The following is a 27,395-nucleotide window of genomic DNA, read 5'->3' as shown; positions in this document are numbered from 1 at the left end:
TGAACAGGCACTTCACAGAAGAAGAAATATGTACGATCAGTCAACAAATATATGAAAAAATGTTCAACATCTCACAGTTAGAGACATGCAAATTAAAACTGAGATTTCATCCCCCTCTAGTCAGAATGCCAATTATCAAGAATATAAGCAACAATAAATGTTGGTGAAGATGTGGGGGGAAAGGTACACTCACACAATTGCTGGTGGCACTGCAAATTGGTGCAACCACTCTAGAAAGCAGTACGGAGATTCCTTAGAAAACTTGGAATGGAACCACCATTTGACCCAGTTATCCCACGCCTTGGTTTATACCCAAAGAATGATGTATCTTAATGGAATAAAATTTTTCCCAAGAATTCAAGGACAGGTAAAACACTAAAAAATTTATTAAAGAATAACTATGTGAATAGATTAAGAGGACAACTCAATGACAGTCTTGGAAATTGTGGAATTAGCACTTTACAAATACAAAAACTATTCAGTTGTGTATGACTTGGTTTTCTTTGCAGGGGCTGGAAGGCAGAGTGGTCTCATTAACTATTTAGGAATGAAAGGAGAATCCTTTAACTTGATAATTCCCTTATCCTTTCCGATAACCAGAAACCTCCAAACATACTTAATGGCAAAATATAGGAAAAATTCCCTTTGATGTTTGCTATCACTGCCATTATCCAAAGTTGTTTTGTAGAATGTTATCATTATGATGCAATAAATGGAGAGAGGGAGGAAGAAAAAGAAGGAAGAGGATAAATACACAAAATTGTCACTATCTGAAGATGTACTTTAACAATCCAGCTAGATGAAAGAAAAATATACAAAATGCAATAGCTTTCCTATATATCAGTGATTACTATTATAATGTGAAATTAATCAGAATTCATTCCCCATAGAAATAATAAGAATAACAAATAAAATATCCAGTAGTTAACTTGATGAGAAATATGCAAACTCCATGTAAAGAAAACTACGAAAACTTACAATGTCATAGAAGATGACCAGAATAAATATCCCTAAGTGGGAAGACTTGCTAGAACAAAAACAAAAATATTTAACAAACAACTCAATGCTAATATTCAAACTAACATCCAATGCAATTCTAAATTAATTTCCAAGATTTTTCAAAGGAACTTGTCGAATTTATTTGAAAGCTCAACTGGAAAACTAAACTGAAAGTAGACATACCCTGCCATATATCAAAATGTACAATAAAACTGTAGTCCCAAAAATGGTGTACTGCTAATATAAGAACATTTTTAAGTTTGTCAGAATATAATAGGAGTCTAGAAATAGACATACATATAACCGAATTTAGTATATAATATAGGTAGCATTACTAGTCAATAAAGAAAGGTAGTATTCAGTCAATTGTGTTGGGACAATTGGCTATCCATCTGGGAAAAAAAACAGAATCCAAATCATTACTGCATATAATTTACAAAAATAAATTGTAGATATATAAGTGTTTAAAATATAATTATAATAATAAAATGTTAGGTGCTGGGCATGGTGGCACACACCTATAAACCCAGCAGCTCAGAAGGCTGAGGCAGGAGGATCGTAAGTTCAAGGTCAGCCTCAGCAATTTAGCAAGGTCCCAAACTACTTAGGGAGACCCTGCCTCAAAATGAAAAATAAAAAGAGTTAGGGATATGGCTCAGTGGTTGAGTGTCCCTGGGTTTAATCCCCAGTTTCAAAAAATAATAACAATAATTTAAAAAGAACAAAATGTTAGAAAAAATATAGAAGCATACTTCTATAATCTTGGGATTTCTCTCCCTAAAAATGGCACACAACATAAAGAGCACCACACAAAGCCTTTTGGCCTCCTAATCCACCCTCAGGGGCTCAACATCCTCCCTGGGGAGGGGGGTCCTTTGTCTGCTACTGTGAAGGTTTACTGTTGCTTACTGCTTCTTGGATATGTTACCATGTTGCTGCTAGGAGCCCAAGTTCTGTTTCTAATAGAGCGAACATGATATGCATTTATCTACGACTTTCTATAAACTGTGGGCTTCCTTTTTTCCTTATGAATTTCTTAGAATCACAGATTGCCAGAAATGTAAGGGACTTAGAGATTATCTTGTCGCACACCTTCATTTTACAGCAAAAGGAATGGAGTCTTGGTTGATAAAAAGGATTTGCCTCAGGACAAACCCAGTTGCTAACAGATCTGCTCCTGTCAGAGTTCCTTATTTCTAGGGCATTGATCTCTGCTCTTTCCACATTAGAACTTGCAAGTGGTCATTTCATGCAAGTAAGGAGGCTGACTGGAGAGAAAATTTGGGCCCAGCAAAGTCATTTTCCAAACCACATTTGAAGCAGCAGAAATTTAACTGTAGTCAAAATACAGATTACACTTGTAATGTTTCAACGGAGGCTCTGTTTGGTCTTTTACAACTATCATTTTAATAAAAGCAGTTGAGGGACAGGTGAGGTCAAATAGAGCACAGCCCCATCATGAGCCTTTTGATTCTTCTCTGAGATTCCTCAGCATTTCACCAAGTCAGTGTGTGTTAGTGGGTAGGGATTAGGAATGGTATTTGGGGGTTGGTAATATGTCATGAAATCATAAAGTTGAGCTTTTTTATATTTTCCTAATGAGAGGAAAGTTATTGTAACTATAAACTAAATTTTACTGCTTCAATCATAGTAACTGTGAAATAGTCCTCAAATACCTTTCAAGATAGTTGAGAATTACTATTCCAGATGATTTATGTTTATAATTTTCCAAGTATATTTAAGAACAAAAGTATACATTTAAAAAAATCTTCAGGAAGAAAAAAAGTACACAGGTTAGATAAACTGGAGGCCCCAGGAGTAATGAGAAAATCTGAATTGGTGCCTTATTTCTTAGAAGGTCTAAAATAAAGGAACCCGGGAGACACAATAACAACTAAAACAAGAACAATGGAAGTACTGACCGGGTTGTGAAAAAGCTCCTTGATCTGGCTAAGATAGATTTGGCAGCTCAAAAGAGAATTATAGGAGGAAAAACAAAATACAGCATGAACAGATGCAACCAAACCAAAGATAAGAGGACTTGGAAAACAATAATGTCACTCAATCTTAGTTGCAAACTAGCGAACGCTGTGTGCAGTCCATATCACAACCGCCCAGCTTCATGCTAGGCTAAGACATCACAGCAAAGGCACCTGGCACCAAACAACTTCTGGCCAGGGATTTTACGTTCAGAAATGTAAGACCTAGTAACATTTAAGGAATTCTTGCTCTTGCCAGATAGCCATCCTCTTGCCCTGAAGCCATGTGACAAATGATCCTAAATACCACTTTGCCTTTTAATCCATCTGCTGTCTAAATCAGTGTAGAAACTGGAAGGACAGCCTCTGAATTTTGGCCCTTAGCAAAAGGGTACATTTAGTGTCATAATGACAGTTTTGGCAGAACAGGGCATTCTTACTTGAAATGTCTCTGCCATACTGAGATTTGTCCACCAGAACCTGAGTCTGGCTCCACTGAAGGGACAATCAGTTCTTAACACACAGGCAACTATGTGAAAACTTAAAGAGCAAACTGTTTCTTGGAAATCTCTCTTTATGAATGGTTGTCTCTGACCCACCTTTCAGCATTTTAAAAGGTTTCATTTTCATCTGAGGTCTGTGTTTTTCCATTTTAATTTTAGATTACCAAAATATTCCTCTCCAAACAACTATTGTAAAAAATTTTATTCTCTTTATTTAAATGAAACCGGATCAAAGGCAAAATTTGTGGAATACACACACACACACACACACACACACACACATGTATGTATAGATACATATATATATATATATTTGAACACATTCCCTCTATCAAAGATGTATATCTTGATCACCACATCAAAAATGCCCCAAAGTCATTGTGAAAAAGTCAGTTTTTCACCCTATCTGTAGTCCAGAGATTCTGGAAGATTCCATGTGCCTTGAAGAGTTTTAGACTGCAGTGCCCATAGTCAAAGTGCGCCTAAATCTGTGAGATGGTGAAGTCCAAACTTCAATTTCATTTTTCCTAGGTGCCTGACCTGAAAAAATGTTAGAAGTGCCACCACACAGCACCTCACATACCCTGCACTGCTCCATCCTAGTGGGCTGCAAAAACTAGTTCATGATTCCTCTTTTTGACTAGGAAGACTCAGAACTGCTGGAAGCAGATGAGCGCTGTTATTGTTAAAGCTAAGACTAATCCATCTGCCTCAAACCACTTTCCAATTGGCTTGTTATCATCACTCAAATTGTTTCTGACCACTTCCTGGTAATGACTTCAGCATCTCCAGTGATGCATGAGGCAGAGGGAAGATATCACTGGTCACTTTCAAAAGCTACTGTGTTTTGTCAACCATGTTCAGTTTCTACAACTAACACATGCCACACACACACACACACAACCACAGAGAACTTTGGCTACTAATACTGACTATGAGGGATCTTCTACAAACCATTCCTATGTCCTTTAATATCCAAAAGACAAGCTCTATGTACTCTATGTGTATGACTACCACAGCCCACAATTTATAATATCATCTTGTATTCAGATCTTTCTATGGTGGCCATTAAGAAAAATTTTTAGAAATGTGTGCACACCTGACTCAAATTCTCAAAAGTTCAAAACTAATGATTTAAGTATTTGTTAAGTAAAAATCAGTTAAGTACCTGAAATTGTCAAAAGCAATTTGACTTACTGTACTAAGAATCAGGATCACATTTCCAAGCAATGAAGAAATCATATTTAAAAATCCACTTTCAGTGCCTTGGAGAATATCAAAAGTGATTTCCTAACCTGCAAAATAAGGTACTGAACTGAAGGATCCTTTAAAAATTGACTGCTGGATTTACAAAAGTCCTTGTTTATTTACATTTTCAGTACAATGAACCTGAGAAAAATGAGGCACTGAAACTGTCAAAGAGAGAAAAGCTTCTTTATGCAAACAATATTTAACATGCATCCTTTATTTAAACCACAATCCAAGAAAAAATTTGAATTTTGTGAACTGGGAAAACAAATTCATTATTACCTTTTTTTTTTTTTTTGCTTCCTCAAAACTCAGAATTATAAATGATATCATTTATCACAGAAAACAAGAATACAAGCTTCCAGAATTTGAAAGTACCAAAACTCAGGATTGGAGGAAAACACATATTTATCCTGAGTAAAACTCCTATTACATCAAGAAGACAAATTTTGACATAGAAAAATACCTGTTTAATTTTAGAAACAAAGTAGGGAGGCAGAAGGGGAAAACCAATAGCAAATAACAAAAAAGGAAAAGAAAAGAAAAGAAACCACTTCCATATTGACTAAATAGAGTGACTTGTTATTTTCACAGACAGTAAAAAATTGTTGACAACCATGTTTTTTCTCAGGCCACAGATATGTCAATGGATCTTATTTGGTCTCATCAGTATTGTCAGTACATGAAGAGTTTACAAACCTAAGAATTAGTGAACATTATGAACTTATATTCCTTATACATGGAAGAAGGAGAAGAAGAAAAAAAGACCCTTCTATGCCAGCTTTAGTTTGGCTTGAATTTTTATGACTTATTTAGAAGCCCCAGGGAATGAAAAAGTCTCTTAATGGAAATACTGACACAGTCTTAAATATAGTGACATGAACAAGCACTTCTATGAAACTACTAGGCTGTGAGTGACCACTTTTTCAAGTTTGCAATGCACCGAGCATCCAAAAATCAATTGTAACTGACTTACTGATAAATGCCAGTAGAAGAATAAAATCAAAATACAGAGAAGGCCTCTGCAGAATGTCTCACATTGGCGAACTTCTTTTTGATAGGAAAATATATAAAATGTATGGCATTTTTACTCTTACATATAAAGAGAACAGAAAACGTCAAAATTTTGCATGCACTGTCTCCCATTCTGACATGTGATTTAAAATAGTCTTTCTTTTGTTGTTAAAGTGGTGGTATAGATGGAACCCAGGGCCTTGCATATGCTAGGCAAGTGCTCTACCACTGTGCTACACCCCCAGCCCCAAAAGAGTCATTCTTAAAAAGTCAAAACTTGTTTCAGGGAACTTGTTAATCCTGAAAGTGAAGAAGAATTTAAATGTGTGGGTCTAAATCCATGCTTCATTTCCTAATTCTTACTTCCAAAGCTGTATACTAGGTAAAGATAAACAAAAATACCAGTACTTGGTCTATCTGCTAAACTTGTTATTTTTCAGTGTATTTTCATTAAACTAGTTAACCTTTTCCATTTATCATTCATGCATTTTGCTGCAGGACTTTCTTTTACTTAAAATTAATTTGGTTTCATTTTATACTTTCAAAGTTTCAATCTTGGATTTCTTAAACATTTCATTATTTTAAGCTTCATTTTGTTTAACCCTTTTCCTGTTTTTTAAAATCGTAAGGCTTTCTGTCTTACAATTTTTTTTAACTAATATAAACTTATTCAGTTCCCTTTTCTTTCTCTTGTCATGTTGACATACACAGGCCAACATATCCCTATGTGCATTAAAATGTCTTTATGATTTAAAGAGCAGACAGACTAAATCATTAAAACACTAACTCATTCACTTAAGAAACATTTATGGAGCAAATATGTGAAAGACACCTTACTTAGTGTTAGGGGGCCTATAAAAATTAAATTAATATAACACCATTTCAGGACCTCATGGAACTTTTAATACACACAAGACAGTGAGAGAATGTGGCCACATTTCAGAAATAATTTGTCTATAGTCAAAAAATTTGAAATCAGTGTTGCTATCTTAAGAAAGTACGACCGTGGAAAAGGATAGAACTATCCAGAACTATCCAGATCAAACACAGTTCTTAAAAAAAAAAAAAAAAAAAAAAAAAACTACATTTCAAACTAAGCTAATTTGCCACATATTTTGAATTTGTTTGTAAGTCACGTTGTTGTCTGAGGCTGAAAGTCTCAGCATCTCCATTTTGACCTTTTCAGGCTCTCCCATGATACTAAATAACAAAGAAAAGTGAATGAAAAGCCACCCCTTTTTTTTTGAGGAGCCAGCAAATTTCCCAAACTACCAATATTCCTTTCTCTTTTTTTGTCTGCTATTAATCTCTCAGTTCTTCACAATAGGCAGACCACTCCTGAAATTCCATTTAAATTCCATGAATGAATCCATAAAGCAAATGCAATTTTCAAAAATCAGATGACTTTGAATTTCAGAAAGTAAATGTGCTTTGCCATTATCACCACTGTTAAATATTAAGAATCTATAGCACTTAGAATAATGCTTCAGTCCTTATAATTCCACAGTAACCCTGCACATACCCAAAGACCAGAACTTCTATAAATCTTATTTAAAAGACCACCGATTTGAAAGAAGTAATTAGGAAAGTTCCCTTTTCCAAAGGTTGTTCAAAAGAGTTAGAGGCAAGTTAGGATTGTGATTAACCCTAAGGGTACCAATTTGAGAGGGTAGAAGAGCATTAAGAATCAAGAGAGGACTTCTAAGAGTACACCCCCAAAGCAGTGTTTAATAGTATAGTTTCAGAAGAGCAGAAAATTCCTTTTGTAAATTGGTACTTAAATTTCTGCTATCTGGAAATTTCACTTATGTAGAATGCCTCATTCCCAGATGGCGTGTAATAGGTGAAGTACAAGACAAGAAATTGGATCAACTTTCAAGTATCCTTTAAATGTCACTCGCTGGAGTGCTGATAGAGGGTTTTATTATTTTCTGCTGGAGAATATCAATAGTTGTTCGTCTGCCAGGAAAAGAATGTCTGGAATAATCCAAAATGGCAAAGCTTAATTCTTTCACTAAGAAACAAGAAAGTGACAGCACAAAAAGGGAACAAAAATAAGAGACAAGTAGCTAAAATAGACTTCCTGGTCAACAAAACCTCAGAGAAACCTAGCACAGACATAGAGACCCTCGGACCTTAGGCTCAAGGCAGCCCCCTCTTGGCTGCCACAGGGCTGTTTTGAAGCTACCTCCATATACTAATCCTGACTATTGACACAGATCAATTAGAGGCGATTATTCACTATTCAAAAGGTTTTCCAAAGCATCTTTTAAAACCTTTTTTTCTGGTTCATTTAGATATGTCCCATTGATGAGTGGCCCAGCACGAAATGCAGGAGGGCCTTCACTGAATGGCTTTTACAAACATTCCTGTCCATGAATGAATGCCTGTGGGAGGACCTGAGATACAAACAGATTATTCCTAGAGGAGGACGTGTTTCCTCAGTTGTTAGAACTGACAGTGTGTCTTTCTAAAAAGAAACAATACTATAAATTAAGATGAAATCCCAGTTTGATCCAAGGGTTCCTGAACTCATTAGCATACCTGGATTTTACTACTGCTACCAGTTTAGATTCTAAACTACACAAGTGTGCAAGAAAGAGAAAGAAAAAAAGAACAGGGGGGCATCTTCTGCCTTTGAGAGTCATCATTAGCCAAGAAAAAGGGTTTAGAAATGGGAATTGATCTTTGGTATCCTCCCAATTTCTACTTCCTCTTTCTACAGCAACCCAAACACCTCAATCTCTCATTTTTCTGCAATTCTCCAACTGTGAGGCAATCTAAATAGAACCTTCCTCCCATAGTATTCCACCAACTAAGTAAAGTGACTTCTTTTTTCTCTCAATCAAAATCTTCATTTCTTCAGTGATATTTAGCTCAGTCAAGCAGAGGGGAAGCTAACCTGATTAATTCACACTAACCCAGAAAACAGTCCTATTTACCTAGATGTTTTGGTTGTACCATATGTATAAGACAGTTTAACAAGATGTAGCTTAAATATTTAGCCTCTCGGGAGCAGGTATCATTTATGAATTATATACCAGCAGTGGAGCTCAGAGAAAAAGTATTTGAATGTTACACATTTATAACTTGTTCATTTGTGAACTGTGAAAAGAAAAAAGAAAAAATGAGCTAAGGACTTGCCCTCAAGCAAAGCAGAAGAGGGGAAACCACATTTTATTTCAATGCCTATTTCCCCCTTTTCACACTTTTTAGAAACTTTTCTCACTCCTTTATAGAGAAGGTTATTTAACCAAGACTTTAGTCTTGGTTCTGAGGTTAAAGTCAAACTCTGATCCAAGTTAGGTAAGGTTCCACTGGGTACTTGCTCTATAAGGTGGCATGGTTGGTCCCCTCTGGAGAATATGAGGACAGAAGATGGGAGTGGAGAGCAATATGAAGATTAGAGCTCTTATCCTGACACCTCAGAATCTTCTAGGCGCCAGACACCTAAACCTAAGCTTATAATTGGAATTCACCCCATTAAATGTCTGAAAATTACTGTTCATTAACCTATCATGATGAAAATGGATTGCAACTTTAATTTACATGACTTCATTCAACAAATACACCAAGTGCCTAATTTCCTTGAGTGTTACTTAATTGTATTTAGAAGCAATGGCTTTAATACTTCCGATCAATTGTAATGTTATAACTACTGTTGTCAGAAGTGTTTCAACCAATATTTATTGAAAGGCTACTCTGCCCCTACCATGACTGCGGAAGACTGCAGATGACAGAGACCTAAGACTACAGATGACAGAGACCTAACATCCACATAAAATCAATAAAAAACATGGACATCTGCTTTGATGGTTTCTAGTAATATCTTCACTGAAGATGACTACTTTATAATCCACAAGGCTTCTCCTTCCTAAGATTCAATAAGAATAAGTGAAGTAAGACTCAATGATCCATTATCCTTCCACACATTAACTTTTTCATTTGGCTTTTTGATTCCATATATTTAATGAAACACATCATGAGATGGCAATTCTTATACAAATGTGGATGGATAAAATTTCTTAGCAAAGAAAAACTAAGAACTTGTACTTAGAGGTGTTCTTAAAAGACACTTGGAAAGTTAAAATCTTTGTACTACTGGAGCACTGTGGAGGTAGGGGTGGGTGAGTTAATAGCAGACTTAAGAAAATTTCTGTTTAGGTGAGGGAAGAATTGAAGGAATTCAGAACAAGCCTGTATGCCAAAGAAAACCATAGCAGTTACTCAGAAGGCACCTCTTGAAGTCCCATTCTACTATTTATACATGCATGTTAATCCAGCTACAATTGCCCAGATGCTGTCACTCAGTTCTCACAGACGACAGCCATTTACTGTTTGGTCTGAAACTCAGTAGATCACTCTTAGATCATCAGTCTTTCTTAATTTTCCATCTCTAAAAATAAAAAAAAAATTAAAACTCTTTCTCTTCTTTACACACATGATGAAAAACCAGAAATTTACATATCTTGGTTGCTTTCTAATTGGTCACATAACTAAAAAATAGACTTGTATTTAGAAATAGAATTTGGCAAATGAATAGTCCTTAATATGGACCAAGTGCACTTGGAATGTTTTAATAGAAACGAATGTCCAAGATATTTAACTTTGAAAAGCACTAACTACAAGCACGCTACACCCTTTAACTTTATATTTTGTCACCTTTGAAAAGACTATGCATTTTCAGAAGCCTTACCAAATGGATAAATTTCATAGGGCATATGACCTTGTTTTTACTGGGCAATGTAAAGAAATTTCTGAGAAAAAAATTATTTTAAATAACTAATTACAAGTTAGCCTACCTTATTAAGTTGATTTCATTTTTTCCAAAAATCTTTCCTACTTTTGTCCATGAGCATTTGTATTATCATAATTGCATTCAGTGTTTCCACAATTTTGAATTTCATTTCACTTACTACTACATTATAAATATTCTCCTGTTTTTACATATTCAGTATCAAAAATAAAAATTTTGACTTTCATGCTATCTTAATCTAGTTTGGGATTAGGATAACATTACATTTTTACAAACCTGGGATACTTCTCATAATTTTATTTGTTCCAGAAAAATATATCAGACATTGGAATTATTTTTTCAAAGTCTGGAAAAAAAGTTAAAAACCAATGGATCTATCATGTGATATATTTTGGGAACTATATTTGCCAAAAACCTGAATTTTTCCTAAGTTTTGGTCATTAAAAACTTTTCTTATTTATGAATTTAATTCATGTGGTCAATACCAAATCATTTCAGATACACATTTACATACACAATTATTGTCAAACAATTGTACATAATACTTCATCACGGTTTTTAAAAATATTTTTTGTTGCTAGGTGTGGTAGCACACACCTGTAAATTCCAATGGTTCAGGAGGCTGAGGCAGGAGGATCTCGAGTTCAAAGCCAGCCTCAGCAACTGTGAAGCACTGAGCAACTCAGTGAGACCCTGTCTCTAAATAAAACACAAAATAGGGCTGGGGATGCGGCTCAGTGATCAAGTACCCTTGAGTTCAATCCCTGGCAACTCCCTCCAAAAAAAATGTGTTTACTATGTATTGGTTGCCACATCTCCTTTGTCATTTCCAGCTTTAACTTGTGTCAATTTTTGCTTGCTTATTGTACTACTGCTTTTAAACAGTCAACTTTTAATTTGTTGATCTATTTTTATCTTTCCATTTTTTAAAATCCTTTTTGCAGTTATCTATATTTGAATGACTTGAGTTCTATTTCTTTCTCTGAAAATAAATATTCACAAAGCTCTGAATTACCTCCATCATCCGCTCTGGTCACATTAGTTAGATACTAATATGAGGATTCTTCATTTTAATTATTGGCTAAATGGACTTTTACCTTTTTTTTTTATCTCTTCCTAGATACAATGATGAGTGACAAAATTGTTTGTCATTTCCAGCTTTAACTTGTGTCAATTTTTGCTTGCTTATTGTACTACTGCTTTTAAACAGTCAACTTTTAATTTGTTGATCTATTTTTATCTTTCCATTTTTTAAAATCCTTTTTGCAGTTATCTATATTTGAATGACTTGAGTCATGATCAACTTTTTTTTTTTTTTTTTTTTTTTACCAAACCTGCTATTTCATCTGAATGTTTTGGACAGGTAGAAGTGAATTTGTTATTTCTGGAATGAAAGTACAAATTTCAAAGCTATTCATCAGTCCTATTTGTGCTTTCCAGGAATGAAAGTAAAACTTCTGAATCAGTTGAAGTCAGACCTATACTTTTCTTTCACAAAAAATTGGCACTAGTGCTAATTTGTGTTCATTTCCTATCACTATTAGCAATCAAAACATGGAAGGGAAAAGATGGAATACAAAGTATTTGCATGACTGGCTGTAATCTAGCACTTTCCTCCATTGTAAGTTTTTCATAAATGGCAACAAATACCTTCTCTAAGTATTGTTATCATTAAGATTAAAATCATCCTTAAGAATGAAAACTTTTGTCCATATTTTTAAAATTGAAACTATCTCAATATCTCTAAGACCATCATCTACTAACAAACAGATCCACCAAGAGTTTAAAACAAAAGAAAAGCTTTTATACCTGAAGTTTGGACAAAACATGAGTAACCTGATGTTGTTATACTTGTTAAGATAAATTCCTGTGCTGCAGTTTCATTTCTAATTTACACAAGGTATCACAGTAATCACACAGAACGCACAGGCTTACCTGTGCGATAAACGAAGGTGCCTTCTGTTTCTGATGATGAGGGAGACACCAATTCTTCCTCAAATTCATTGGAGCTAAAAGATCCTGAATGGTTTCTTTGCCTTGTTTTTCCCATCATGGCAGTGTTTGTGGCCATGACGTGTCTCAAAGAGTCATTAAGGTAACGGTTCAACAAGCTGCTCTTATATTTGGGGGGTGACACGTAGTCCTCACTGGCCCGCGACTCTGGCCTCACTCCAGTTTTTATCACTGAGCTCTCACTCTTAATCACAGGATGATGAGCTGGAGTGTTATAGCCCCCTTCATTCATGTGGTTTCTTGGAGGATTTTCTCCATCTAGGGGGACGAAATATCACTAAATATTACTTACACACACTTTCTGCAAGCACTTGGTTGTCATATTTAACCATTACAAATATATATAAAGGAAGAATATATAAAATGTATAAAATGATCTTCGATAGACAAGATTAATTTTTAGGCAAAAAAAAAAAACCAGGCATCTATGCAATCTCTCCCTATAGTATTTTAATTTTAATGAATTTCAAAGAAAAGGTTATTCAGACACACACATGATAAATCTATAAAGAGGAAAAGGCCATAATTCTGTTAGTCATTTACAGTATTGTAAAAATGAAGTTACCTCGTGCAATAGAAGAGAACTGCTATGGCACCAACATATTTTGTGTGGTCATTCTTAAAAATAGCAATCTAGGTGAACTTATTGTAGAGGCAAGCAAAAGAAAGCAAAGGAAATTTATTAACCAACCTTCAGAACAGGAGTCGTCACTGCTTACACTGAGCCGTTCAGCATTGCCTTGTACATACTTGTTGTATAACTTTATTCTTAAGGCCCAGCTTAAATCTGGCTGCCGCACAGTATTCTTAAGCCGACGTCTTGCATTAGCAAACCAATTCGACACCTAAAACAGTATTATTTTTCCATTAACGAAACATACAAACATTACCCATTTTGCAATTATTTTCTCATGAAGAATTTAAGCCTCTCTCCACATCTAGGATCATCAGACACAAGAGGACTAGACATTGATATCCATTTATCCCTTCAACAAACATGCTGAGCACATACTGTAAAGAATGAGACCTTTGGGTCTAAGAAAAACAGAGGCCTTGCCAGCAAAGGGTCTTAATAAAAAGTAAAGTCTAGCAAGAGAGGCAGGAGAATATACAAATCACTGTCATAAGAAAGAATATGATAAATAGTAGATAAGGTATTAAAACAAAATGAAGCCAGGTGTAGTGGTATGTACCTAAAATCCCAGCTACGTGGGAGCCTGAGGCAGGATCATTGGAGACCAGGAGTTCTACCCTGGACAACATAGTGAAGAGTACCCCCCAACTCAAAAAAAAAAAAAAAAAAAAAAGTTACAGGAATGCAAAGAAAAGAGGAATTATTTCACAGGTGACTCAAGACTTCATGAAGATTTAAGTCAATCCTTGAAGGAAAGCTGGCCTATGCTGGGTGGAATGGAAAAGAAAGTATCTTCCCAAGAAAGAGGTCAGGGAAACAAATATAAGGCCAATTTCAGAAATGAGAGGGATGAGATAGAGGGAAGAGTTAAAAGATGACCTTGAGTCCTCAAACCTGGGTAACCAAGAAAGCACAGCACCATTGTGAGGATGGGATGATGTCTTAGGCTTGGGGAATGTCTAGTTTGAAGTGCTAGAAAAGCATACAAGCAAGATGTCCAGCAAGAAAATAAAACTGGTATCTGAGACTTCAAGGAGAGATCATATTTGAGAGGCAGAGGCACAGAGGTGATCACTGAAGCTGTGAGTGGACAGAATGAAGAGGGTCAAGGGCCCAGCTTAGGAAACCAATAGTGTCTAAGGAGGTAGGACTCTTGAAAGAGCAGGGGTGGCAAAACCACAGGACACGGAGCAGAGAAGCAGGGGGAGGAGAAAAGCCAAAGAACACCCATTTTAAGCTGAATGTCAACTGTTTCTTAAGCACATGGGTGAAGGCAAAGAAATAGACACTCCAAAACAAAGAAAAATTACTTCCGTTCTTTTTTTAAGGTGCCATTGGATTTCCAGAGGCTAAAATGACACTTGAGGTTTCTTCTAAAATACCCAAGATATCATCAGTATACAAATTTTTAAAAATGGAAAGGATAATATTTGTTTTTAAAAGAATGAAACATGGGAAGAGAATTCAGTTTTTCTATTAATTTGTTCCAGAACATGACTCCATGTTACTATAATGGTTTGTGTGGCACTGAAGTTTCCTTTTCCTTTTCTTTTCTTTTTTTAGAGTTATACTAGAAATACACATTTTTTGCACATTGCCCAAGCCCTAATTATTGAATAAAACTGTGGTGAATTCTGCTTAAAAAACAAAAAGCAGAATTACATTTTTTTCTCCCTGTCTCCATGGCTAACACATGATTGTTTTCCCATATAATTTCAGTATGTTCAATATTGCCTCTTTCTGCCTTAAGCAATGATAAAATCCTTTCACATTTATGAGCAAGGATGTAATATCTCACCATGGCACTGCAGAAGTCTAAGTCTTCGTCAACTTCTTGTCGAGCTGAGCTATTATTACTATGATTCGATCTGACTTTAAATTCTCACTGGGACTACTCATTCAACCACTATATACATTGAGTAGCTTTTGTACATTAGCCATGGTGTTAAGTGCCAGGACTGGATAAGCTTTGTCCCCTGCACCCCAGGAAGGACTAACAGTGATGAATGTGACATGATTAACTGTGATACACAGGTGGCTATTCACTATGGAAGCACTAAGCACCTGGTCCCTTTCTTCATTACAAACTTCCCATATTCTTCAATTCACTGCCAAAACTTTTGTCCAAATCCGTATGACTACTAAATAGGAATTTTGGAATAATCATCTTTCAAACTTCCCTACCTTCTGTTCTGTTCTTTTAAGTGGATCTTAACAACCATCATGAACTTCAAACTTTGATGCATCATTTTGACTTAATCACTTAACTTCTTCAAATCCTCGTTAATGTCCTATTATCCTATAACTGTGGTCTAATGACAAGAGATCAGGTTTCCTGTTCTGAATTTGCCAGAAATATGCTGTGTGAATTTAGTGAAGTCATTCGACTTTTCTGAACTTCAAATCCTTCATCTATAAAATGGCTTAGATTGTTCATAATAATCTTTCCAACTCTAAAATACTACGACCTGTGAATACAACTCAAGCTCTTCTAGGCCGGAGTTAATTCCCTTTATAGTTGGTACAAATCTACCTTCTGCTCTTACCACTACTCTCTCTCTAGTAATCAGATGTGTGTAATTATGTCCTTCCAAGAACAGCTTGAAACTTCTCCTATGCCTGTATTACTCATACGTAATAGAATCCAAATCGAAAAAGTTCTTGTTACTTTCTTTACTAAACAGCATATAATTCAGACTGAACTAGTTAAATATTAACTACTCTTAATTTATACTGTACCCATACAATACAGGGTAAAATCCTATTCTTGTAACACTCTTCATATAAGACAAATGCAATTGCCTTATAAACTTAAAAAAATTAGTGAACTATACTTCTAATGTAAAAAAAATGAAGAACTTTAAATGTCATGGAGGATTAACTAGTTTTTCACATATAGGGGTGACATCCTTTTAATGTTTTACATACTCACAATTTTTATCATGTTATAATAGTTATAAATTAGGAAATATTCCAGAAAGATTTGCTGCTATCTAATATAAGCTGTTTCTAAACTGATATCATAAGTTTGACTGGTACCCAATCTGCTAATATATTTACTTTGCCAGTATTTTATTAACAGAAATTTACAGTACAGATGGATATAGTCTGAGGTGTTTAATATCTACTTGCAGTAAGTCCCTGCAAATAGAAGGCAAATCATAGGTTAATGAATTTGCATATCTTTTGCAATTTCTTTCTGATTCATTAGTGCAAATTCTATATTTCACTGAAAGTAAAAAGACCAGTTCACATTTTCTGTCTTTTACATACTATCGATCCCCTCAGGTTGTTACTCAATTCTCTTTAAGTTGTATTTTACATGAAACAGGCCTTTAGCCCCAGGGAAGTTCTAGGACAGCATTTTAAACTCAGTGCTTTAAAAACCTCATAATTTTTAGCGAAACCTTAAAAAGTCAAACATCTAGAAATTGGAAGAGAAAACTAAGCAATTTTCATCATACTCTAACAGAGGTGTTTACATTCATCATATTGACAGAGCAATCATTATAGTGAACCCAAAGGGATAAACTGGCATCTGTCCATCTCTGAACACACTGAACTAACAAACTTCTTCTGAGTTACTCAACTGAAATATGGAGTACTTCATTTCCATACTGTGAGAACTGACACTTGGAAAAATGTGCAAGGGACAATGTGAGATTTTGTTAAATATTTAACAATTACTGTGAGCTTTGTATTATTAAGACCATACATATTTCAGAAGAAAGCACTCAACTCCAAGCAAAAACAGAGTTATGTCAACAGAGGGAGGAAAATCTTGCAACACAAAAGTTTTAAACAAATTGTATGTGGACACATCACAGGAATTTGAAACTTGTATTATAAGAGGAGGAAGTATCAACATGCAATTATTATTCCTTGGTAAATTCCATATATTGCAATAGTACAAACCAATCACATATGACTTTGTATTATCCCATAATAAAGCTGTTTATATTTTGAAAGTCCATAGTATGTTTTTATGTTTGAACAATGAACCAAGCATGATGGAATATTTTGTACAGTTCAAATCAAAGCATGTGCACATACACACAAAAAAATCATCTCCCCGTTAATTTTATAAGAGTTTATATCTCATTAAGAAGATGCCAGAATAATAATGCAAATGAGAGTTAAGCATAGTTATAGCAAAGTAGGATAAACTACTAATTCAAGTGGATACAAATAAATAAAATAAATGAAAGGTGCATGAACATTTCTTTCTGTTCCATTTTTCAAGGATGAAAAAATGTAGGTGCTGATTAATGCCTTTGGAGTTTCTATTTATCAGAAGTACTAAAAAATCTTTTATCTTTTGAAGTCATCTTTTTATTTCTAGGCTTCAAGGGAGTAGTTGACCAAGTTTCACATCCTTCCTTATCAATTTAAAAGTAGCAAAATGAAGGAAAATTAATTTGTCTGAAAAGTCTGACACAATCAAAAGGAAAATATTAAGCATAAAAGAAATTCCCAGAATATAAGGTATTTTTTGTAGTTAAGGAATAAAACAGTTATGCTGACAGCTTGTTAATACAATCTATGAGAAATAGGACATAGGAGGCACTGTAATAAACAAGAAATAAGAGTTGGCCAGATAAAGGGAAACACTCTGAATTTGTCTGAAGACATAGATGGATGACATATTTTCAGATATTTTGAAAATAAAATAGTTTATACTTGTGCTTATTCTGCAGAACCATCATATAGCATTAAGTATAATAAGTTTCCCTCTGTGTACTCTCTATAATGGGATGGGTTTTAAATCTAGAACATCTTTTTTAGAGTTCAAGACATTCTTAAGCTGTCAGAAAGGTATGTTGGAAGGCTACATGATCCTTATAGATTTATTTCCCAAAAGGAAGCTATTTACCCTACAAACATGTACAGATAGTTTACTGTATGGAAAGCACTATGCTGGAGTGATATGGCTGTGAACCCCATGAATAAGACATGATACTCTTCTCAAGAAGCCTGACTTCGCAGGAGAAACTTATTCACTGGGAGAATCTGACTCATTACATAGACTAATTTGCCAGAATCAAAAGCTTTACTCAGATCACAGTTTTATATGTTTTTTCCAGATACAGTGTAAAGCATTTACATAATTTATGCAGTTTTCCGTAGAATCAGAATTTGCTTTGTATTTTTATACAAATCTCCATATATAGAAATAGTTATGTGTGTTTGTTGTGCATATATTTTTTACACAGACATACAATTGTTCCTAATTGAAAATAACTAGACCCAAACCAGCTTATGTATTAAGGTCCCTCTCTATTTCTATATATTTCAACATTTTCCATTTATCACTTTAAACTTTACTTATGGTAACATTTGAAAATCATTATACAGGTATCACTTATTATAAATAATATTTGCCCCACTTAAAAACTGCATATTTTTGTTCATCTTTATTTTCTAAGAACTAGAGTAAGAGAAAGGAAAGAGTGTTGAATGAAAATCTCATGTAAGTTAGAAAAATGTAATAGCCTTACCAAATTCAAACTGCAAAAAGAATTGCTATTTGTATTCAAACTATCAAATAATTCGATTATGTATTAAAATTATAACTGGGCTGGGGATATAGCTCAGTTGGTAGAGTGCTTGCTTTGCATGCACAAGGCCCTGGGTTCAATCCGGAGCATCACACACACACAAAAAAAGAGTAAAATTATAACTACTCATAATGCAGCTCAACAAAACTACATAAAAAATTAAATATCTCTCCTAATGACAAGTATTATTTTTTTATAACAAGGAAGTTCTAAAATGTCAAATATTTTTACTTTCTCTATGAAAGAATGACAAGAAAAGCATTAAAAAGGAACCATATAATCAACCAAAACAATATTTTATTGACACCATTGTAAAATATTCAAACAACTCTATCAATTGGTGTATGTTCAAAATAAGTAGCATACCTGTTCAAACTGAAATTGGAGCATATGCTTTTATTTTCATAAGCAAGTTTTTCTGATTGTAATAATTTACTTAGAAACTACCCTTGTAAATCACTTCCATAGTTTTATGTTAAACAGATAGCAAGCCAAGAACACTAAGTTAATTTTTCCCTCCAGTGCTACAGCAAATAACTAATAATAAAATTTCCTGTTAATAGGAAGAAAAACAGATGTTTCTCTGTACAACTGTATTCTGAAAATAAACAGAAAAATACATATTAGAATTTTGATCAGCCTGACTAGAGGCCAACTTTCATGCTTGTCAAACTTTCCAGTAATTCCTAAATGGCAAAAAGTGTCTGGGAAGCACTTTTAATTTTATCATTTTTTAAAATTTGGTGGTTCCCCTTACTGTAAATTTAATGGAATGTCCAAATTTTCACAATTTCGGCCATGGAGTACTGTAATATAAACAATTTCCTAGTCCATCAAGCTCTTCCTTCTCTTTTTGAATCTATCTGTTCTGTTTGCATGTATAAAAGTTCATGCCACCACGTTTATTAAAGAAAACTGGTGTGATGGTAAAAGCATTTGATCTGGAATTATATTATTGTTTTATTTCCAGATTTACCTCCACCCCTTACACTTAACTTCCATAGGCCTTGGTTATGCCGCCCATAAAATGCTCATAATATTAACTGCTTTACATCATCCTGTTTTGTGAATAGCAAATAAGATTATGTTCAGAAAAGCTAGTCAAATGTGAAGTAGTGTTTGTTCACTGGAGAAGAAACAAGCTTGCACCGTTTCTCTACACTTGACAAAGTAACCCAAACATCTGAAATCTGAAATCCTCCTCTCCTTAAGCCCAGCGGAAAAGCACCAGCAGCAAAATACTGAGGATTCCATCTAATACTATGATGATACTTTCCATTAAAAAAAAAAAAGTATCCTAAACCACTTCCTGCCTTTCCTTTTTCCTTCATCTTTCCTCCTACCCTCTGTCATTGGTAATTTTGAAGTTTATTCTGTATTCGAGCTTTAATATGCGGCTCCAATATGCTGCACCATGCTCTCTGGTTCTCAAAGCTGGGTCCAGGGCTAGTTGCGTTCAGGACTGGCAGCTTCTGCAACACCTGAGAACTTATCAGAAATGCAAATTATCATCGGCCCCACCCCGGATCTACTGAATCTAGAATTGCGGGGTGTGGCACAGCAATTTGTTTAAACAAGCCTGCAGGCGATTTTGATGCACACTAAAGTTTTAAAATTACTTGTGGATGGCACCATCTGAATTCATCATAACGTGGCTCTAAAGTCCAGATTTCCAACTTCCTTCTCATATCTCCACAGTTGACCTTCCATTCCTCTAACAGCTCATCCTTCAATCCCTCCTGAACCGATCATTTGCATAGAAATGATAGATGAGAAGAAACTCAGAAATTTTCCCCACAGTCAAATTCTGCACCTGTGCCTACTACTCAACATCCTTAAATGCAAAGCCAAGGTTTCTTGACCCGCCCTTCCCTCCGCTGGGCTCCAGTCGACCCCAGGGAGAGGCGCCACCTGCAGAACCGTACAAAAACTAAGTTTACAGGCTCCTCAGTCGCTCGCAGGGAAACGGATCGGATCCCGGGCTTTGATAAGTCGCGATTACCTGCACTAGCGTCATCTGTGAGCCGAGAGCCAAGAGAATCTTCTCGGTCTTGGTGGGGTACGGATTGTCACGGTGCTTGTAAAGCCACTGCTTGAGGGGCCTCGCCATGTCTTGCAGGGCCTGTCGCTTGTGTCTCACCTTCCCGCCATTCTGCCGGACCCTGGGACACAGGGAAAAGAGGAGGCCGCGGTGAGCGGAGCCATTTGGGGGCTGCGGGTTAGAACCCTCTATTCCAGGACGCATTTCTGGGGCCGCAGCCCGCATCTGGTGGTCAATGGTAGAGGAGCTCCAGCCTGGTACAGCAGAGCACCTCAGCTCGGTTGTGCGCCCGGGCTCTGCGTTACCCCGAGGTTGGGGCAAAGCAAGGGAAGAAAGTCACACGATTTCTGGATGGAGTATCAGCTCCTCAGCGTCTTTCTTTGAAATAGCCTGCTTGTCGCAGAGGGTCATATGGCAGTGCAGGACAGGACTCTGTTTTACTTGAAAGGCGGGATATCGCGAACCCAGCAACTCAGATGTTCAGGGGATCAGGTTAAGTGATTTAAAGAAAACTGTTATTAAGACTGAAGGTCTGGAAAACTGAACTGATTGTAACTCGTCCTTTGCCCGCTAGCACCACGCCCTTGAGCGGCCCTGGCACCATCAGCAGAGTTGGGTCAGCCACCCGCTTTCCAACGTCCTTTCAGGGAACTCCTTTCTGCCTGGCACCCCGGGTTTCAGTCACTTGTGGTCAAGGAAAAGGTCACCCACTGGAGAGCAGGAATAAAACAAAGAATGATGGCCGCTCCAGCTCTCGGAGCTCTCATTTTCTTCTTCTGATCCTTTGGGGGAAGGGGGAACTTTCCAAAGGAAAGGTTTGTGGAAGATGGATGCGGAATCTAAAAATCGCTTTGAGGATCTTTTCCCGACTAATGGAGGGTGAAAAGTATGAAAAGTTCTGACTCATCAGGTAAAGTAAAAAGACCCCAGGTAAAGCAAATTCGAAGTGGAGGAGGCAGAACTGCTAAGAGCCTGAAGCCGGACTTCTGGCGCTGCGCTCCCCGCAGGCTCCGGGAGGTGTCGCCCCGCAGCCGCCAGCTCGCTGGGTCGCTTCATGGAGCTCGTGCGCCTGCGCCTCTGCCCTGCCTTCTGGGCTTCTGCCTCTTTAAACACTTTGAAATGCAATTCCATCCGAACCACTGGTAGTAACATTTTGACGAAACTTAATCTCTATTTTACTAACCAGCAACGCCGCAGAACAAGCAGCTGATGCAATCGTTCAGGTGGAGGTGGCCAGGACGTATGCCCCTCCCAAGCGGGGCCCCTCCAGGAATCGCCGGGACCTGGCCGGGTGGAGACTGCCCTCCAAGCCCTGGCAGCGGTAGCAGATGGCCCACCCGCAAGTTCCCGGTTCCCAGCACCCCACTCACCCCGCTAAACCGAAAGCCGGTCCGGCAGGCCCGGGGCCTTCCCCTCCGGGTTCGCTGCGGGCCCCGCCGAGCTGCGAGCGCTCCTGGGACGCCCTGCGGAAGTCGACCTTCCCAACACCTAGCCCAAGGCCAGCCGAGCCGCGGGGTCTCCGCCAGGGCCGCCAGTGACAAGAAGAAACCTCTAATGCTGAACTGGGAATCCCCGACTACTTAACCCTGCTCTATTCCTCTGCATCCCGCTCAGTCCCTTCTGTGTTCGCGGCACCGGGCAGGGCAGAAACTACCCTAAGGTCCAGGTAGCAGAAGACTGGGGACAGTTCCAACTCAGTTTCCGACACCCCTCTTTGGAACCGTTCTAACGAACTGATCCCTCATGCTTTGAGATGCTAACCCCTCAAAATAAGGACGCATGGGCCTAGAAGGCGCCCATCTGCCCTCTTGGGAGAACTCTGGGACCCCGACCTGCGGGTCAGTGTCCACTAAGACTCCTGTGTGGTTCTCCCCCTCTCCCCACCACCACCCCTCCGGGTTGCAGGCCGATAGTGCTCCCGGTAGCGTAGGCATACCCGGTCCTTCGGTGTCTCAGGCCGAGGTTGTCCTTGAGGGGCGGGCCGTCGGGAATGCCCACCTCGGGACGGGCGTGTGGACTGTCCAGGACACCGCCATAGGGCCGACCGCCCCGCTCCCGCTCTGGAGCGCCTCGATCCTCAAAAAGCACCGCGCCGCTGAGCTTGTTGAAGACGATAGTGTTCATGGTGCGGGTTGGTAGGGACGCGTGGCGCGGCCGCAGCGCCTTGGAGCCGGGCCGCCAGGAGCTCCGCAACAGGGCTCGGGTTCTAGGAGATAAAGGTGCATCACGTTACTCGCTGACAGTACTCAGATTCCTGCAGGTCCTGGGCCCTGAATTTGGCAGGGGAGACAGGCTGCGGAGTTGAGGGGCGGAGCTGCACCGCAGCTTCTGGACCAGGGAACGCCCGCCTCTTCCTACCTGGCTATCCTCCCCTTCCATTCCACAAACACCACCACCATCACACAATCATGGGACAGGTCCCCACCCTTCTCCTTGCTCGGGCGATGAAGCACCCACCTCCGCCTCTAGAACTTCAAACATGAATAATTTACCCACGGAGGCACAGGAAAGTAATTCCCAAACAAGACTATAGATCTTTGGGAGAAGTACACTCAGAATAGCGGACCATGATAGGCTAAGGGCACCTCGTGTTATTTAATCACAATATCAGATTAAAGACACTGGGGTCGTCCGGAGGGGTTGGAAGAAAGGCAAGAGTTAGGGTAATGTGAACAACTGCATTTGCAAGACTTAGTTAATGAGTCACAGGCCATATCGGGATTTCAGAGTTTTTCATGTGTTCTAGATCCTGAATGGTTTGGTTGAAACCTTTGGGGTAAGGGTAGGGGAAAGTAAGGAACGGCCTCCAGAATTAGAAAGCTAAGTGGCATCAGGGACAAACATTCTCCCCACCCCCTCAGTCTTCCTATCATCCCGTTGGAGGACGCTCAGGGTTCTGATAGGTTCAAGACACCTGGGTCCGAGTCCCGGGGTTACTGTAGCCAGCGTTGCGCAGGTGGGAGACCAGAGATCCGGAGCCCATTTCAGAGGTTGAAAAGGTATCAGAAGCGTAAACAGGAGGCGGCGTGGATAGCGCACCCCTCAGCCTGAGGTTTCCTAGGTCAGCGAAAGCCTGCAGTTTACCTCCAGAGTTGCTGCCCGCCACGCGCGGACCTCCAGATCCAGCTTGTGCAGCCAGAAGACACCCCAATTAGCGCCCCGAGGTGCGCGGACGCCCTCGCCCACCCCTTCTCTCCGCCTTACGCTTCTGGGCAGCTCCCTTTTCCTCAGAGCTGTCTCCACTTCGCTGCCAACGCCCCCTCAATCCGCCGCGCGCGCTACTGGCTGCAACCCCCACCCACACACACTCACAAACACACATTCACTACCTCTCGGAGATCCTACACTCGCCAACGCCCCCCGCCCCGCCCTCCGGCCACTGCAGCAGTGGCCACGCGCGACATTTAGGACCATAGCCACAGTGATTAAACGACAGCCACCATCACTTTTCGTCAGGAAGCTAAAGTCAGACCTCTGCCGGTTGTCGCTTGTCCTCTAGGACTGAGTCCCCCCGTGCAAACAGGTACGTGCTTGGGATGTGCACACATCCTCAGCAATAAGTGTCAAAGCAAATTTTCGTGCTCGAAGTCCCTCTTCTACAGTCACTTTCTTTTTAAACCACTGCGCTTAGTGATTTGCGTTCATTCTGCTTTATTTTATACAAGACATCCCACCCCAGACCCTCCATCTGTCCCCATCCCAGCCCTGTCCTCTTCTGCAAGGGTGTGCTTTTTCCTAGAGAAGTCATGGCGAGGTTTACCTTTTCGGACCCTTTTTGCAACCACGGACTCCACGCGCGGTGTGGGTCTTCGGACAGCAGGCACAGTGGTAGGAGGTGGCAAAGGTCCCAGAGTTTGGTCCCATTGCAGTGGGTCCGGGGGCGCGTGATCAGCGGTTCTTAACTCTCCCCAGGATTCCCCGAGGGGTTCCCACCGTCTTTTCTCGGCTCTTGTGTTCCACACTTATTCAATTCACCCCAAATTGTGCTGGGGAGTGATCTGCCCCGCCCAAGGCCAGCCAATAATTTTAAAGAAAAGGATGAGGGGCCAGGTGGGTTTTCAGGCTCTTAGCAGACCCTCGGGCCACCCCTGACCACCACCTGGGCGCATCCCAACCAGACTTCGGAGAAAAGTGGGGGGAGGGCTGGGAGAGCCTAGGCTCTCGAGGGCAGAAGAAAGGGGAAGCTGGAGAGTCAGAGCAAGCCTCACGTTTCGCCGTACCAGGAGAGAACACAGCGGCGCAAGGGCTGTACCTGTAGCAACCGGTCCCGCGGCCGGCGGCAAGGCGGCTGGCTCTCCCACCTCGAAGCTAGGCGCATTCCCATCCCCGCCGCATGTTCGCCGCGCGGTCTTCAGCGCGCTCGCCGCCGCCACCACCGTCGTCTCGGCTTTATTTACCCAGACGGGCGCGCGCGGCCCGGGAACAGGAATACCGAGGCCTTCTCATGTTTCCTGACTGCCTGGCCCAGCCGGCGAACATCCTGCGGGCGCAGTATCCATGTTCCCGGGCGGGCGAAGAGGAAGCGTCCGCGCCCGCCGGGCCGCTGGAGCTGCTGTTAACCCCTAGGAGAAAAGCCGCCGCCCGGGCGCCTCTGGGGAGCCCCCGGCCAGCGGAGTCCTCCCCTGCCAGGCGCAGCTCCCAGAGCCCCTGACCTTGCAATCGCGGAGCAAAAGGGGCTATTTCCTTCGCACTTATGCGAGAAATTGGAGAAGCCGCCGGGAGCGCTCAGCTCCTGCTCGGGGAGCTGAGAGGCTGTGGTGCAAATCCACTGTCTTAGCTGGTTCGAGTGCTGGAAATTTCACCGCGCGTGGCTAGTCGGAAGAGGCCACTGTGACCCGAGCTATATTTTCCTTGCGATTAGCTGAAGTTAGAAATCTGATTTGCGTCTCCAACACATGAGCGTATTGCTGGAGGTTCTTGTGTCCTGGGAGCCTCTTTTCTGGTGTCACTGGATTTCTTGAAGTCCTGGTTGTCTGAGTCAAGGGCAGACATACTCCTGAGACAAGCGCTGAAGAAGTTGCACCCGCCACATGCATAGGAATGGCGGAAGGCAAAGATGGGTCAAGGCGAGCCCAGGTGCCTAAGCTAGGGTGACCCAAGTGTGGAAGACATTGAGAGCCCAGAACCAACGATCTGTATGCATCAAAGAGAATGGAACTTGGAAAAAATCTCGAGCTAGGACACAGTGTAAAGAGAGAGAATGACTACCAGATTCTCTTATCGATGATACTTTGCTACCCACCAAATATGAGGAACCAAGCTCCGGCTTAGGTGTATCTGTAAGCTCAGAGTTTCTGGCAGCTTAGAATATCCCTAAGGCGCTCGCTGAGCATCAAGCCGCTGCGCTCTGGATGCCTATCCTGCTGCTTCTGTGACACCTTTCATCTTTTTTAAGAGCGAAAGTAGATTCCCCCAAACTTAAAAGACATAGCATTATTTGCCCTTTTATCCTCTAAAGATGACTGACCAGTGCTGAGGTAGGGGCCCACCTAAGCATTTTTCTTTATTGTATCCTAGAAGTGTTTAAAATATACACTAAAACTGATCTTTCCAAGAATAATCACATCCTCGAATTTTCAAATCTATCATCTCCCAAAATATGTGACAGGAAACCAGGCAGTGACACAGTCTAAAGCGGGTAGGAGGGTGGGTTTACATTTTTGCTCACCAGAGAGATACATGTTATCATTTGATCACGTTTCCCAATCTCCTTGGTTCTCCTTTAAAACAGGACTTGTCCTTGCAGAGCTCAAGGCTATTCTTTGTCTCTGCACTTGTAGAGTCGGTTCAATAACAGGTTTCGCTGTAGAAACTAAAGACAGGGACACATCACAAGGTTTCAGTCATTGATTTTTCTAGCAAGTATGTTTTAGAACAGAAGGAGGTCTAACTGACAATTCATAGGAAGAAAGAGTCCCATACTCTTTTATGGTCTCTATGAGTGATAATGGTCACCAGACATTATAATGAAATCAGTTGTAAATGGTTCTCTGATGTATTCTTTTTGATCAGCTTTCCCGGTACAAGTAAAGCAACAAGCATGTATGCAGTTCCTTGCAATTTCATAATATTCTGATTATTGAGCTGTATGCTATATAGTACATGCTACTATAAGACAAATGAATTTTGTTCTTTTAGTACTTTAACAAGGGCTAAAATTTACTTTGTAAATTTTGTAAATTTATGAAAGTATTTACAAATTTTTAAAATGCATTTTGAGGACTTCAATTTAAGATATTTTGACATGTAAGATTTGTTTTCTTGAAACTTGAAATAAAATAAACAGCAAAAATGTTTCACAAAACTATTTTATTTGGTATAGGAATAATACACAGCTTAGTCTCAGGTGATGTCATTGAAACTAATATATGATAATTCCTTTAAACTGTAGTATAATAATTAGAATCCATACTAAAATGAAAGAACAATGGAGTGTCCACTTTAAAAATGAAAGAGTGTGAAGAATCCCTCTCTGCTAAACAAATGGGCATTTATTTTGTAATAGATCAAAATTTTACTTTTACAATGTTTATCCTCCATGCAAGAAGAAAGTTTCTTCTTCATCCACAATTTAAATATATTTATTATATTAGATTTCACCTTTTTCAAAATTGCATTTTACTTAGCTTCTTATGGTATATTCCAATCTC

At 39.3% G+C, this 27,395-nt stretch overlaps 1 protein-coding gene across 3 annotated transcripts in view; it reads right to left on the bottom strand.

The window, feature by feature from the left end:
* Nucleotides 1-25,374, bottom strand: part of Mkx (mohawk homeobox) — a 63,363-nt gene extending 37,989 nt beyond the window's left edge. The window contains exons 1-6 of one of the 3 annotated variants that reach the window (XM_047520961.1): nt 24,998-25,374; nt 22,682-22,951; nt 20,707-20,866; nt 13,204-13,357; nt 12,435-12,770; nt 9,781-10,139 (exon numbers count right to left, since the gene is read on the bottom strand). In XM_047520961.1, the coding sequence (XP_047376917.1) occupies nt 10,126-10,139; nt 12,435-12,770; nt 13,204-13,357; nt 20,707-20,866; nt 22,682-22,869 (852 nt within the window). In that variant the 5' untranslated portion in view covers nt 22,870-22,951; nt 24,998-25,374 and the 3' untranslated portion in view covers nt 9,781-10,125. Of the gene's footprint in view, nt 1-9,780; nt 10,140-12,434; nt 12,771-13,203; nt 13,358-20,706; nt 20,867-22,681; nt 22,952-24,997 lie in introns of those variants that run through there. The other 2 variants (XM_047520959.1, XM_047520960.1) reach the window with 2 other exon arrangements.
* Nucleotides 25,375-27,395: the final 2,021 nt, after the last annotated feature.

The sequence above is a fragment of the Sciurus carolinensis genome, chromosome 12 (genome assembly GCF_902686445.1).
Source record: "Sciurus carolinensis chromosome 12, mSciCar1.2, whole genome shotgun sequence".
Classification (NCBI taxonomy): Eukaryota; Metazoa; Chordata; class Mammalia; order Rodentia; family Sciuridae; genus Sciurus; species Sciurus carolinensis.
This window is presented reverse-complemented; position numbering and strand designations above follow the sequence as displayed.